This window comes from Chlorocebus sabaeus, chromosome 23, assembly GCF_047675955.1.
Source record: "Chlorocebus sabaeus isolate Y175 chromosome 23, mChlSab1.0.hap1, whole genome shotgun sequence".
Classification (NCBI taxonomy): domain Eukaryota; kingdom Metazoa; phylum Chordata; class Mammalia; order Primates; family Cercopithecidae; genus Chlorocebus; species Chlorocebus sabaeus.
Window position 1 is genome coordinate 12,641,788 of NC_132926.1, and position 13,903 is coordinate 12,655,690.

The 13,903-nt window shown below is 41.8% G+C and overlaps 1 protein-coding gene across 3 annotated transcripts in view; it reads right to left on the bottom strand.

The window, feature by feature from the left end:
* The window catches only part of DOCK2 (dedicator of cytokinesis 2), a 433,393-nt gene that overhangs the window by 313,658 nt on the left and 105,832 nt on the right, over positions 1–13,903 (bottom strand). For all 3 annotated transcript variants that reach the window (XM_008015269.3, XM_073010528.1, XM_008015268.3), the window contains exons 23-24: positions 11,307–11,415; positions 1,174–1,244 (exon numbers count right to left, since the gene is read on the bottom strand). In XM_008015269.3, the coding sequence (XP_008013460.2) occupies positions 1,174–1,244; positions 11,307–11,415 (180 nt within the window). The remainder of the gene's footprint in view (positions 1–1,173; positions 1,245–11,306; positions 11,416–13,903) is intronic.

The following is a 13,903-nucleotide window of genomic DNA, read 5'->3' on the forward strand; positions in this document are numbered from 1 at the left end:
ATTCCCAAATATGGTGAGAATCAAAATACCCTGAAGCAAAATTATAGTCCTTGTTGACTTCCCAAAATAAACTTATTGTATTCATTCATTCTTTCAAGGACTTATTAAGCATCTACTTAATATGAGACAGGCAAAGCACAGAGAAATGGGGATACAATGGGAACAGACTGGGTCCCAGTTGGCATGGAACTTACATTCTAATAGAGGTCATCAAATGACACAGAAGCAAACAAATCAATACACAGCGATGTATGCAGTGGAGGAAATAAATAGGGAGCTGTGTCACAGAATAATGGCACAGGGGCTGGGGGAGAAATTTAATTTATTTACAATATCCAGTGGTGGCTTTTCCAAAAAGATAACATTTAGCCTGAGGGTCTGAAGGATGAGAAGGAGCTAGGAAAAATCTTCCATATGAACAGAAAATGGCCATCCATGAAAAAACTGGTGACATCTGAATGAAGTCCAGAGTGCGGTTGAGAGAATTGTATCCATGTTAATTTCTCAGTTTTTATAAATGTGTCATAGTTATTTAAATGTTAACATTAGGGGAAGCTGGGTGAAGGGCATATGATAACTCTCTGTATGTAATCTTTGCAACTCTTTTCTAAATCTGTATTTAAATATAAAAAGTCTTTGAAATCTGTTATCTGTAAACTACAATACATTTTTTAAAAAGAAGAAGGTATATCTGATTGAAATGCCCCTATTCCAACAGCATAATCACATTAAAATAATGTGTTCATCTGTGAGCTGAATGTAGTTAAGAAGGAGAAGGCAAAAGAGAGCCATCTCCATTATCTCTTTAGCTATGCTTAGGTTGTTCTCCATTTGCAACTGTAGGGTCTACAGGGCAAAGAGTGGAACCCAAAATAACATTCAGGCCCAGGTGAAATGGAAACATTTATTCCAAACATCAATTTTTTAACCTATATGATTAATTTTCATATCATCAGAGGGATGCTTAGTACACAGTTGGTTCTCACCAAAGTCTGGCACAAGAAAACCAAAAGGTAAAAATACTACACTGGAAGCCCTGAAAACATCCCCTGCCACAGGTCTTCCCCATTCCCAAGCTGAGTGCCTATCTGGAGCTCCCCATAAGAGCCCTCCTCCCACTCTGAATCCCTGCCTTGCCAACAGAGCCCAAGAAAGTACAACATAAGCTCTCACCTGAGTAACTTCGCATCGAAGACCGTTTCTACATCATGGAGGACAGATGGGATGTATTTCAAAGCCGCCACCTAGGTGGAATGTAAAATAGATATGAGTGATCCTCACATCAACAAGTCTGTGCTGGCAAAGAGGGTACTTTGCAGCATGACACAGATCCGAGGAGAATGATCCTGCATCCCAGACATTACCATATTGATGCAAGCCTCTGTATGTACACCAAAACGTAAGCACAGACTTCTTTGGATACAAAAGTGAAGTCACAACTTCTGTCTTCAAGGAGGCAATAACATAGACTAGAATGACCATACACCTTGTAGTTTTATAGATCTGCAAATTCTGTTTCCACACCTTATTAGCCATGTGGCTTTGGACAAAACACTTAACTTCTCAGACATTAACATATCTGTGAAACAGACAAAGTTATATGTATTCTGCAGGATTGTGAAGATTAAAAATAATATATGTGAGGCATCCAACAGAGCACCAGGCCTATTTTAGTGCTCAATAAATGGTGACTTATATTATTAATGGAAGATGGTGTACTCGAATTGCTTTGCTGGTGGCAAGTTATTCATATTTCCTCTCCCTGGCCACTTTGTGAATAATAGTGGGCATGTCTTGGTCCACTAGCTGGGTTGGGAAAGCTGAGCATTGTGGTGGATTGGTTCCTCTCTTCAAATAAATGATGCATCCAGACGTAGGAGCCATACTCACCCACTGCATACCTACACCACTTGCTAAGCAGCAGGGCAGACTACAGTTTCAGCAGAAAGAACTGTAAGTCACATGAATGGAAAATAATGTTTAAGAGTCTAATGGAAGTATGCATTTTTTATTTATTTTTCTATATATTCTAGGTGTTCTGTTATTAACATGTATCACCCTTTAACAATCAGACTGAAGTAAAAATCATGAAAATTACTTTCCTAAAGAAAATCTTCCTCCTAGCCATATACAACTGAGATTCTTACTTAACATAAATAATGATTACGATTATTCTCTAAGAATTTACAACAGGGCAGACTCTGTGCCAAAGACTGCTAATAGATTATCTTATTAGTTACAACCCTGCAAGGGAAATATTATTTTCATAAATAAGGAATCTCTGGTGCACACAATTAAATAACTAGCCTGGGGTTGAAAAGTTAGCAAGTGGAGAGCCAGGATTTAAATTCAGGCAGGCTGCACTTAGAGCCATTTCTTGTAACCCTTAAACTACATGGCCACCTTACTCAAATAGCAACTCTCTCTCTCTCTATGCCTTTATCCTTCTTTTTTCCTGTTGTTTATAATTTTTAAATTTTAAAAAGTTAATACTATATGTTCGACGTAAAAACATTCATACCAGATTAGGCATTAGGGTGAAAATGGTTTCCAAAGTCCTATATCACATCCTCCTCTCAGCCCCAGAGAGGGGAGGACCACTGTTAGTTAACATGGTGGTGAATTTCCTTCTAGACTGCTTTCTGTGCATGAACATATATGCGCATGTGTGTGTATGTGTGTGTATGTAAATATACAGCTCTGCAACTTGCTTTCTGTAGTTAACTGCACACCAGTGGCATCCTGCCTTCTCATAGAGTGGATTCTTTTCTTTTCTAACCACTGCCCAGCACTGCTCAAATGGGTACATTATACCTTCTTCAACCCACCCCTGCTAATAGGCTCCATGCTATTGTCAGTTTTTCCTTATTATAAATATGTGGTAAAAAAAAAAAATGCTGTTTGTATATCTGTAAAGATCCTTGTAGGATAGATTGTTCAAAGAAGAATTAGTGCATGAAAACATATAGACATATGAATTTTAGGAGAGATTGTCAATTACCTTAGAAGACACAGTAACCAATTTCCCTTAACTAACTGTTCCTTTCCCCATAAACTTGCTACCATTGGACATACAATCTTGTAGATTTTGTTGATCTCATGTGTAATTTGCAACTCTTTGGTTGCTAGTACAGTTGGGCATCTTTTCCATATTTATTGAACATCTATATTTACTAAATTGCATGTTCATATCCTTTTTCTGTTCTTATGTTGTGTTTTTTTCTTATTGGTTTATAAAATTGTTCATGCATCAATAACATTAACCCTTTTACAGTAACACATTTTACAAGAATTTTCTCCCACTTATCCTGTTGTTCCATTGCATAGAAAGATTTTAATTTGTAGGCTGTCATATTTGTCAGACTGTTTCTTTATAGTTATTGGATTTTGCATCTAGAGATTTATTCTTTATTCTTTTAAATGTAGATTATAAGATAAAACAACATTCCAAAGCCATTGTCTCTGAAATTATGTTCTATTGGAACCTCTTGTCCCATAGGATGGTGCTAGGGATTCTGTAGGGGAAAAGAGTTTGCAATCAAAGAATTTTGGAAAGCATTGGTTTAAGCAAAGATAAACTAGTGAGTTTTTTTTTAACTATAGAACTTTTCATAATTTCAATATGCTAAGAAGCATTATGACATTCCTCCAGGCAGTCACAGTATCCAGTACATTCCAACCTAGTTGGTCAAGGACCATCTTTATCAGGAAACATCAAGCAGATGTAGCAAAATCAGATGACTGCGGGGCTAGCAAGCAACAGAAAGAAGTGATATGGAATGAGGACAGGGAAGTGGGAAGTGATGAGGTGTGTGGATTCCATTCTCTGCCTAAAGACTCAGTTATTCCTACTCAATTGTTTTAACACTTTGATTTAACGCTTTGATTTGCTAGACAAATCAAACACAAATGCAGGCTGCATTTCTCCCAGAGGTGACTAATTTACAACCTCTAAAATCTAAAGGGATACCATATACTGAGGCATGTGCCCTGAAAAAAGGCTAGTCCAAGCACATTTTTTTTTTTTTTTTTTTTTTTTTTTTGAGACAGAGTTTCGCTCTTGTTGCCCAGGCTAGAGTGCAATGGGGTGATCTCAGCTCACTGCAACCTCCGCCTCCCGGGTTCAAGCAATTCTCCTGCCTCGACCTCCTGAGTAGCTGGGATTACAGGCACCTGCCACCACGCCTGGCTAATTTTTTGTATTTTTAGTAGAGACAGGATTTCACCATGCTGGCCAGTCTGGGTTCGAACTCCTGACATCAGGTGATCCACCTGCCTCAGCTTCCCAAAGTGCTGGAATTATAGGCTGGAGCCACTGCACCCAGCTCTTCTATCATTTTTACTCTCATTATTACTACCATTCTTCATAAAATAATAATATATCATTATTACTTTCATTCCATAGTCTATATTGTGTATATATTGTGTGTAATACTTAAAACACACATACATATACATACATACACACATAAACATACATGTGATGCATATATACATGTACACATATAATACAATTACGAATTATAGGGTTTTTAAATGGGAATCATGGCTGGGCATGGTGGCTCATGCCTATAATCCCAGCACTTCAGGAGGCCAAGGGATTGATCACTTGAGCCCAGGGGTTCAAGACCAGCCTAAGCAACATGGTAAGACCTCATCTCTACAAAATATATATATATATAAAATAGCCAGGCATGGTGGCATAGGCCTGTGGTCCCAGCTACTCAGGAGGTTGAGGCAAGAGGATCGCTTCAACCCAGGAACTAGAGGCTGTAGTGTGCTGTGTTTTGCCACTGCACTCCAGCCAGGGTGACAGACACAGACGCTTTCTCAAAAATAAATAAATAAATAATAAATAATAAAATAGGAAGTATTATTGGGAACTGTATACATGCCAAATACTTGACATGCATGACCTCATTTAATTCTTCCAACAACTCTGTGAGTGGAAATTGTTAATCCCATTTTACCAACGAGAAAACTGTGGCATGGAGAGGTTAAATAACTTGCCAGAAGCCACGTAGCTAATGAGTAGCAAAGCAAGGATGTGTACCCAGCTCTGTCCAGCTGGCTCTTACCCAGTATGTCCACTACTGTCCATCACACCGTAGGAAAGGCATTCTATCTCGGCAAGTGGGGAGGATTCAGCAGGGGCGAGAAGGCTAATTTGGAGGAAGAAGTGGAAAAAGAGCTTCCCCTACCCTTTGTAAGAATAGTTTTTGAAAATAAAATGCAGTTCTTCTGACATCCCTTAAGTTAAGGATCCTCATTACCACATCTATAGGGGTTGCAAGAAAGGCCAACAGGAGAATGCTTGCTATCTCACCAATTAGGTGATCATGTGGCACTGAGTAAACCTCCTAGATTAATCGTCCACTCTGAACCCCTCTGCCAAAGGCCAGGTACATCCCTCAAGAAGAGAATCAAACCCAAAGCAACCAATAGTGGTTTTACTGTCCCAGAGGTAAATCAAGGGAGGACCCTTGACATCATTGTTATCTAGATGGACTTCACCAGAATTAGAAAACAGCGAGTGTTTAAACGTAACAACAAAAATCAAAACCAAACTAGCATGCCTCCAAACTCAAAGGGACTTGTCTGCTGAGTGCTCTCAGGCTTTCCCACTCTCTCTCACACTCTTTCTCTCTCTCTCTCCTCCCTTTCTCTCTCTTTCAAACAGAGTGACCAGTGTTGGTGCCAGTAGACACAGACTTCTGGCCAAAATGAACATGTCTTGAAATGATACAGTTATGCAAGAATGCTACCAGACATCTTCCTCATTCAAGAGCCACAGGCATTCAGAACAAGTACTATTCCCATCAATTTTTAATCCTCTTATTTTAGCCAAGCAGTGGATGATCAAGGTCCATGGAAACTGGAAAAACGATGTCGCAGGAATTCCCCATAGCATGACCATAAGAAGGTAGTTTACTTTGAGATGCTGAGTTGTTCCTGGGGGTAAATAAATGCAGCTCTCTCAGGACATTCAGCATCATCACTAATCTCTCAGGCAAACTGAAGGGAAAGGGATCAACAGGTTCTAGAATATGTGTGCTTCCGTCCTTTCTGTAACTCAACTTTATGGGGACCCCTGAGTCTTATCCACCTGGCGTTTTGCCAGAAGACTTGGGTCTTAATGAAATCATGCTGTTGCTTGGTGGTGATTAAGAACTCAAACTCTGGACTTACACAGCCAAAATTTAAATCCAAGATCTACTAATTTTCAGCCAAGGTAAGTCACTTAACCTCTTTAAGCCTCATTTTCCTCATTTACAAAGCGGAGATAAAGACTATATGCAAAGACAAATAGTCTGTACCTCTGCTTTACACCAAATGTTCTCACTCATAAGTGGGAGAGCAACAATAAGAACACAGGGTGGGGAACGACACACACGGGGGCTGTCAGGGCGTGGGGGGCAAGGGAAGGGAGAGCATCGGGATAAATAGCTCATAAATAACACGGGGCTTAAAACCTAGATGACAGGTTGATAGGTGCAGCAAACCACCATGGCACATGTATATCTACGTAACAAACTTGCACATTCTGCGCACGTATATCATGGAATTAGAGTAAAATTTTTAAGAAACCACTATTTGTCCTATAAGGTTGTTGTTAAAAAGGTCAACTGAGCTAACAATATATGTAAAGCTTTTAGCTCAACACTTGACACTTAATAAACACTGAAACATCAAACTAAACAAAATGAATTATTTTATTTTATTATTTTATTTTATTTTATTTTCAGACACAGTCTTGCTCTATCGCCAGGCTGGAGTGCAATGGCGCGATCTTGGCTCACTGCAACCTCCACCTCCGGGGTTCAAGTTATTCTCCTACCTCAGCCTCCCGAGTACCTGGGATTACAGGCGCCTGCCACCACACCCAGCTAATTTTTGTATTTTTAGTAGAGGCGGGGTTTCACCATCTTGGCCAGGCTGATCTCGAATCCCTGACCTTGTAATCCACCCTCCTCGGTCTCCCAAAGTGCTGGGATTATAGGCGTGAGTCACGGTGCCCGGCACTATTTATTTATTTATTTTAAGAGACAGGGTCTTGCTTTGTCACCCAGGCTGGAATGCAGTGGCACAATCACAGTTCACTACAGCCTTGATCCCCTAAGCTCAAGTGATCCTCCTGCCTCAGCTTCCTGAGTAGCTGGGACCACAAGCATACACCACTAGGCATGGGCAGGCCCCCATGCCTAGCTAATTTTTTTTAATTTTTTTGTCGAGACAGGGTCTCACTATGTTCCCCAGCCTGGTCTTGAACTCCTGGGCTTGAGAGATCCTTTTGCCTCAGCCTCCTAAAGTGCTGGGATTACAGGCATGCACCATTGCACTCAGCCATATTCATTCATTCATTCATTCAGACAATAGATATTTGAGCACTTTCTATGTGGCAGCCATTGTTCCAGACATTGGGGATGTAAATGGCAGAGTCCCCTGCCCTCCTGGACACTCCAGTGGCTTCATTAGCATAAGTGGCATTCACAGTGGCCAAGAGAGCATGTCATTCAATACAAACTGTTCATTTAATTCCACTTGCACCATCAAATTGGAGCATTATGAAATACCATGGATCGTAAGGAGAATGGGACAAATTGGCCTGCACAACATCACCATATGCCTTTTACTCACATTTGAGCTCTGTCTAATTTACAAGTGTCTGGTGTTGACCCTCTGAATCTGCCATCAGTTTTATCAACACACTTACAGGGCTGGCACACATAAGGACTTCCGAGCATGTGGCCCATTGTTGAAACAACATGGGAACCCCTGGCCTAAACCTTACCTGTGGCATAGAGAAGAATAGTGCTTTGGAGGCAGATGACCTGGGTGAATTCAAATCCTAGCTCCAGCTCTATGAATACGTGTAATTTGGGATGAACTATTTAACTTTATGAGCCTCCTATGGACACTGACGATAGTGGTTCCTTGAAGATCTCTGGCGGGATTTAAAACACTGTTATGTGAAGAGCCCAGTTCCATGCCTGGAACATGGTGGGTACCCAATCGGTGGAAAGTATTTTTATTGCTCCTCTCCTCTTTGAACAGCTGGCTTTCAATTCTCCATGGTCTTGGTGAGCTGCTTCCATGTAAACTCAGAACAATAAGAAAAACCACAGAAAGCAACTCACAAAAGCTGGGTGAGCATTAGAGCTGGGCAATAACTTGCTTAGGTTTCAGAATTCACAGTGGACACAGCTGAGATTTGAACCAGATCTGCTCTACTCACAATTAAGCTGGCCACAAATGAGGGTTTCCAACATAAGCCGCTACCCAGCTGGATGTGAAAAGTTTGAACCAGGAACATCAACCATGGGCATTCGTATCCTCTGCACCCACCCGGCACTCACGGCTGATGTTACTAATAGCTCACACCCCATGCAGGCTCAGAATCAAGACTCCAGTCACCTCGTACTATTTCACTAGCTGAAACTTTGCCATGCATGTTTTCATACAGTCACTCCTTGTGGATTTATTCTCTTAAGAATGTGTGTCTATATTTCTTTATCTAACTTAATAATTGAATGTCCTAACACTATTTAGTCTTGTGTAACAAAATTAGGAACAAATAACCCGCCTTCTGAATCCTTACTAGTAAAATACCCAAAAAGCTTCTGTTTTATGATGAAGTAAAGGAGGAAGAGGTATAAATGATTAAAAATGATTTAAACCAAACTATGGAACAGGCTTTATACTTCATGTTTCACATATATTACTTTATTTCACCCTCTCAGTAATCCTCTAAATTACACATTAGGCCTCCCATGTTACAAAGGATAAACTGAGGCCCAGAAAGCTGAAATGATGTGCCCAAGGCTACATGTCCACATCTCTCTGTTCAAAAGCCAAAGCTCCGTCTCCTGCAGCAAATCTCAAAGTCTATAGAAGATTCCACGTGTGAGATTTGCTGACATCACAGGGGCTTGACCCCTCTGCCCTCATCATTAAGTTCTCTTCACATGGTACTGCTCTCCATATTTGAATGTAACTTTAAATTCTTCTTTGATAACTTTTCAACAGCTATTTAAAGAGGTGGAAAGCATCATTGGTTTTATGAAAATCCCTGAGGCTAGATTTGACCCTTAGAGCAAATTGAAAAAGAGATGAAGCCCCTTTCTATGTCTCTGAGGTGGAAATCTGCAAGAACAAACCAACAAACCTGGCCCAAATTACAAGGAAAGCAACGCATTTCTAACACAGCTACCCAGACAAGAACCACCTGGGTAAAAAGACTTATGACAAAACCATAATATTCGTATCAGTTCACTGCATTTGCATAGCATTTTATAACTTGTTCTTCTGCGGAGAATGTTTATTTGATCCTCACCCGCACAATAAAATCTTATAGATGAGGAAACTGAGGCATTGAGAAGTGACCAATGTAAGATCACGCAGCTGATGAAGAAGAGCATTCCTGTTGACCAAATGTCTTCAGAGCGGCAAATGCTCACTTGCTCCTCTTTGCTTCCCTTCTTTCTTTCCCTGCCTTCTTACTCTCTCTCTCCCTTTGTTCCTTCCCCGAAGACATTTGTAGCCCATCATAGGGAAACAGGTGCTGAAATTAGAAAGAGTAGCTCCACAATGACCTATTCCCTCTTCCACTCTTCTCTCTCTCCATGGCACCTCAACTTCTTTGGGGCATCAGCGCCTTTCTCCTCTGGGATGAGAAACTGGCTTTATCTATTTGCTCATCATTTCTGCTCTTTCACACTTCAGCTTCCTTGGAGCTGATTTCACACCTGATTCAACCCTATAGCCCCTCTCATGGCAACCGGTCATTCTTGGCTCTCTCCGGATATCCCAACACTGTGTGGCTGCTCACTGGAGGCTCAGTTGCTTCCAGGTGATACAGATGCAGTGGCTGGTGGGGGCTCCTGCTGCATCTCCTCATGCTGTCCCCTGCTCCTGTGATCCCCTTTGTCAGAGAATGATGAGGGTGTTAGGAATATGAGGAAGATGTTTTTGGTTTGTTTTTTAACCAGCAGCGGGTAAGGGAAAAATGAAAACTAAAACAATGAAGTTCCAACTAAACCAAGGGAAGACACTGATCCCCAGTAGGGGCTAAAGAAACAGTCTTGTTACATAAGACCAAATAGTGTTAGGACATTCAGCTGTTCACTTAGATCAAGAAATATAGATACATATTCTGAGGAGAATAAATGTTAGAATGATCCGGATTATTCTGAGTGTTGAAGATACATGATGAATAAGACAGTTGCATTCCTCAACACACAGGTTTCCACTCTTTGTTAAATTAAAGGAAGCCGTCAGCAGAGTGGTTCTCAAACTTTGCTTCACAGTAAAATCACCTGGGGAATTTTTAAAATTCCCTGGCCTGGGTCACACTCATACCAATTAAATCAGAAAGTCTGGTGGTTATAACCAGGCATCAGAATTTATTAAAGATCCCCACACGATTCTAACGTGCACAGTCTGGAATCCATAGTGTGAGAAGCAAACATTCCCCAGGCTGACTTCTGCCTCTGCTTCCTCACCTTCATTCTAGCTAAACACTAGTACCTCATTAATTCTAACCAGTGCCTGGGCATCCCAGGCATAATGGATCTTTAAATTAGCAACTAAAAGAATAACATTGATTTAAACAAACAAACAAAAAAAAATAAAAGCAGCAGCAGCAAAAATCTGCATTAACTCATTGATTTAGATAAATGGGCTTCCTTTATTCACAACACATCAGGCACTCCCAGCTTCCCCCACCTGCACCCCCAGTGCCTGCAAGTACATTCTGTGAAAGTTCTGAAGTCTCCCTGAAACAGCCTCTTCATTCAGACTCTTGGCTGCTCAACTCCTTCCCGAACACAGGGCTAGGCCTCACAGTTTCTCAAAGATTTGCAGACTTCACAGATTAGCATCATGGTCCACACATGAGAGGACTCATTCTCTCCAAAGTACCTCTTGTTTATTGAGGAGCCCTCTTTAATCCCAAAAGGGTCCCTGCCTTTATGTTGTCGAGAATTAAACTACTGGAGACTCAGTTTAAGAGACTGCCACCGTAACTATTCTCTCCATCAGAAGTGGATCCGGTTTGACTAATTTCCTTCTAGGTAACAAAAATTTCAGAGCTATTTTAAAAGAAGGCACTGCTACCTTCATGGGAAGCAAATAATAAATACATTTTCTCTTGTCCTGAGGAGCCCTTGGTATTTAACCAAGTGGCCAGCCCAGGGCTTCACTGGACACAAGTTTGCATATTTCAGCAAAAGAAGATATTATGTTAGCATACTGTTATTTACTGGATGGCCAAGGAAAAGACAGATTTTATTGTAGTATAAACCAACCTGCAAAAGGATGGTAGTTTTGTATTGACTTTTCATCAGATTGTTGATGGATTCAAAGAGCCGTCTCATGGATTCTTCAAACTCCATCTGTTCTTTGCCTTCATAAAGCCTGAAATAAGATACATCTGGGTCATTTCTCAAGCTAACAGACAATACGTTTAAAAGTGTGTACTAGGCACAAACTTCATTTGAAACTTAAAACAAAAAGGAGTGGGAGGTGGGGACTTCAAGGAGGAGAGGATTCTGCAGATGCTGTGTGCATCATTCTCTCAAGGGTAAAGCCTCACATCCACCATACCCAACAGAAAACCACCAACTAACAGGGCATACACCTTCTGCTGTATTTCTTTAAACCCCAAGGAAACCCCAAAGGAAGGAAATTTGTCCTAGCTGAGGAGACATTAATAATTTCACCGTTCTGCAAGAATCAGAGGAAAAACATTGTGGTCATCAGATTTTCAAAGTATCTTGGAAACATCAAGGAGAAATATTTTCAAATGCACTGCCATTTCCACCACCCGTTGTCTGCTTGTCAGATGAGTCCCAACAATCCATTTTATGTCAAGGGCCATTGCCTTCCCTGCCCTCATTTCAGGAGTGTACTTATTATCTTAAGCCTTTGTTTCTCTGATTATGAAGTACCTACACTGTTAAACATGTAAACCTAATTGAAATACATAACTTAGAAGGTGAGACTCCTCATTAATCCAACCAGGGAGGTTAGCTATTGTCAACGTTTTAATGGGTATCCTTCTAGGAACTTTCAATGCCTATCATAATATACAAGTGTAAAATTGCATAGAACCAGTCCCTCATGTAAAACCAGTCTCCAGGTACCTGCCTTTTATCAACCCCTTCCCCAGCCTTAGGAGTGTTGTTCAGCTCAAGGCTTCTCCAAACAAGCATTTATCACCAACCGTGAAATATCCACAGCCTAATCTGTGGCATCCAGTGTGAAATGCACAGAAGAGCGCTCCTGTCTCCAATTCAGATAAAGAGACTCTCTCCTGTCACAGCCCTACATGCTCAAAAAGCTCCTCAGTGCGCCCAGGCCTTGGCAAAGGTGGTTTCTTAGATAAAGCACTGACACACTTAACAGGTTTGTTTACCTCTCAACCACAGAGCAGGCCAGCCAGTCACGGCCCCCTCAGCACTGTCTCCACAAAATCCCTATCCTTCCCCTCAGCCTTACTCCCTCTTTCTACTTCATTTCTCTGGCTCTAAGTGTGTGCCCCTTCTGTTTATTTTCTTGAGTGTTAATCACTTTCTTTCTCTCCTTGGGCCTCTATGTCTTTATATCTAGTTCTCTCCCCAACCCCGCCACCCCCTGACTTTGTCACTCTCTTTCTGTCTCAGTCACTCTCTGTCTCTCTTTCTTTCCTTCTTTTTCTAACTAACCTCCTCTCTAAAGCCCTCCTGAAGTAAGAAGCATAAGTGAAGTCAGTGCTGAATGTTCCCGTTGGTTACAGGGACTCAGCAATTGCTGCTGACCTTCTGGGTCCAGCTCAAGGTCACAGAGACAAGGAGTGTTGAAGTGGCCACGTGCCTAGGGCTCCTCATTCTCTTCCACTCCCTAGCTCCATAGCTCCCTCTGCTAACTCGCCCCCATCCTGGCTTTTACACTGCTCACTGCTGAGCCTTCTTGTCCCGCCATGAGAGATAACTGCCACAGCGTATGTATTCTAGAGTCAATCTGCTTTGGGTTCAAATCCCCACTGCCCGGCAGGCACTTTATTACAAACAGCAGCAAACATTACAGAGCACCGCTCTGCTCCAGGCACCTTCTTGAATGCGTGTGAAATCACTCACTCCTCACAACCACAGCATGAGGCAGGCACTAGTATCACATCCACTTTACAGATTAATGAAGCTTACGCAACATACCAGAGAACACCAGGTCAGTGAGTGTCAGGGCCAGAATTCAAAACGGGCCATCGGCTCCTGAGCCCAGCCTCTCAGTCTCTTTGCACACTGCTTTGCTCTACACTTTACTACCTCCTTAATTTCTAGAAGCCTCGGACAAAGTGTAAATCGTAACAGTACTGTGTCAGAGGATTGCAAGGACTGACCCACATGGGAAGCTCTCAGCATGGGTACCTGGCCCTAGCGGATGTTAGCACCTGCCGTACTGTTGTCAACTGGAAGAGTAGCATGATTATCATTGCTGTCATTCCCACTTCACAGATAAGGAAGCAGAAAAACTCTCAAGAGGTTGAAACTTGCCCAGATGTCATCAAAGTGGAAAAGATGGGACCAGAGTACCCTGTCTTTGACCTGGCTGAAAAGAGAGGATCTTAATCCAGCATGGTGCTGGTGGTCGGCCTCCCCATGAGATCACACCGTTTGTCTTTCTTTGTGCCCGCAGCCACCAGCAATCCCTAACGGACAGTCCACCCATCACGCCTTTTGCCTTGAAGTCTGTTACTCTTTCCATGAGGCACAGATGCCTGAAAACGCTGAATGAACTGCATCACTATGGCTGCTACTGCTCTAGAGTATTGAGCCTGCCCACTCTGTCTCCCACCCACATGTAACACCCAGACCTGGCTGCACAAGCATTTACAGACACATGGGCTCTTTCTGCAGGGTGTACCTGT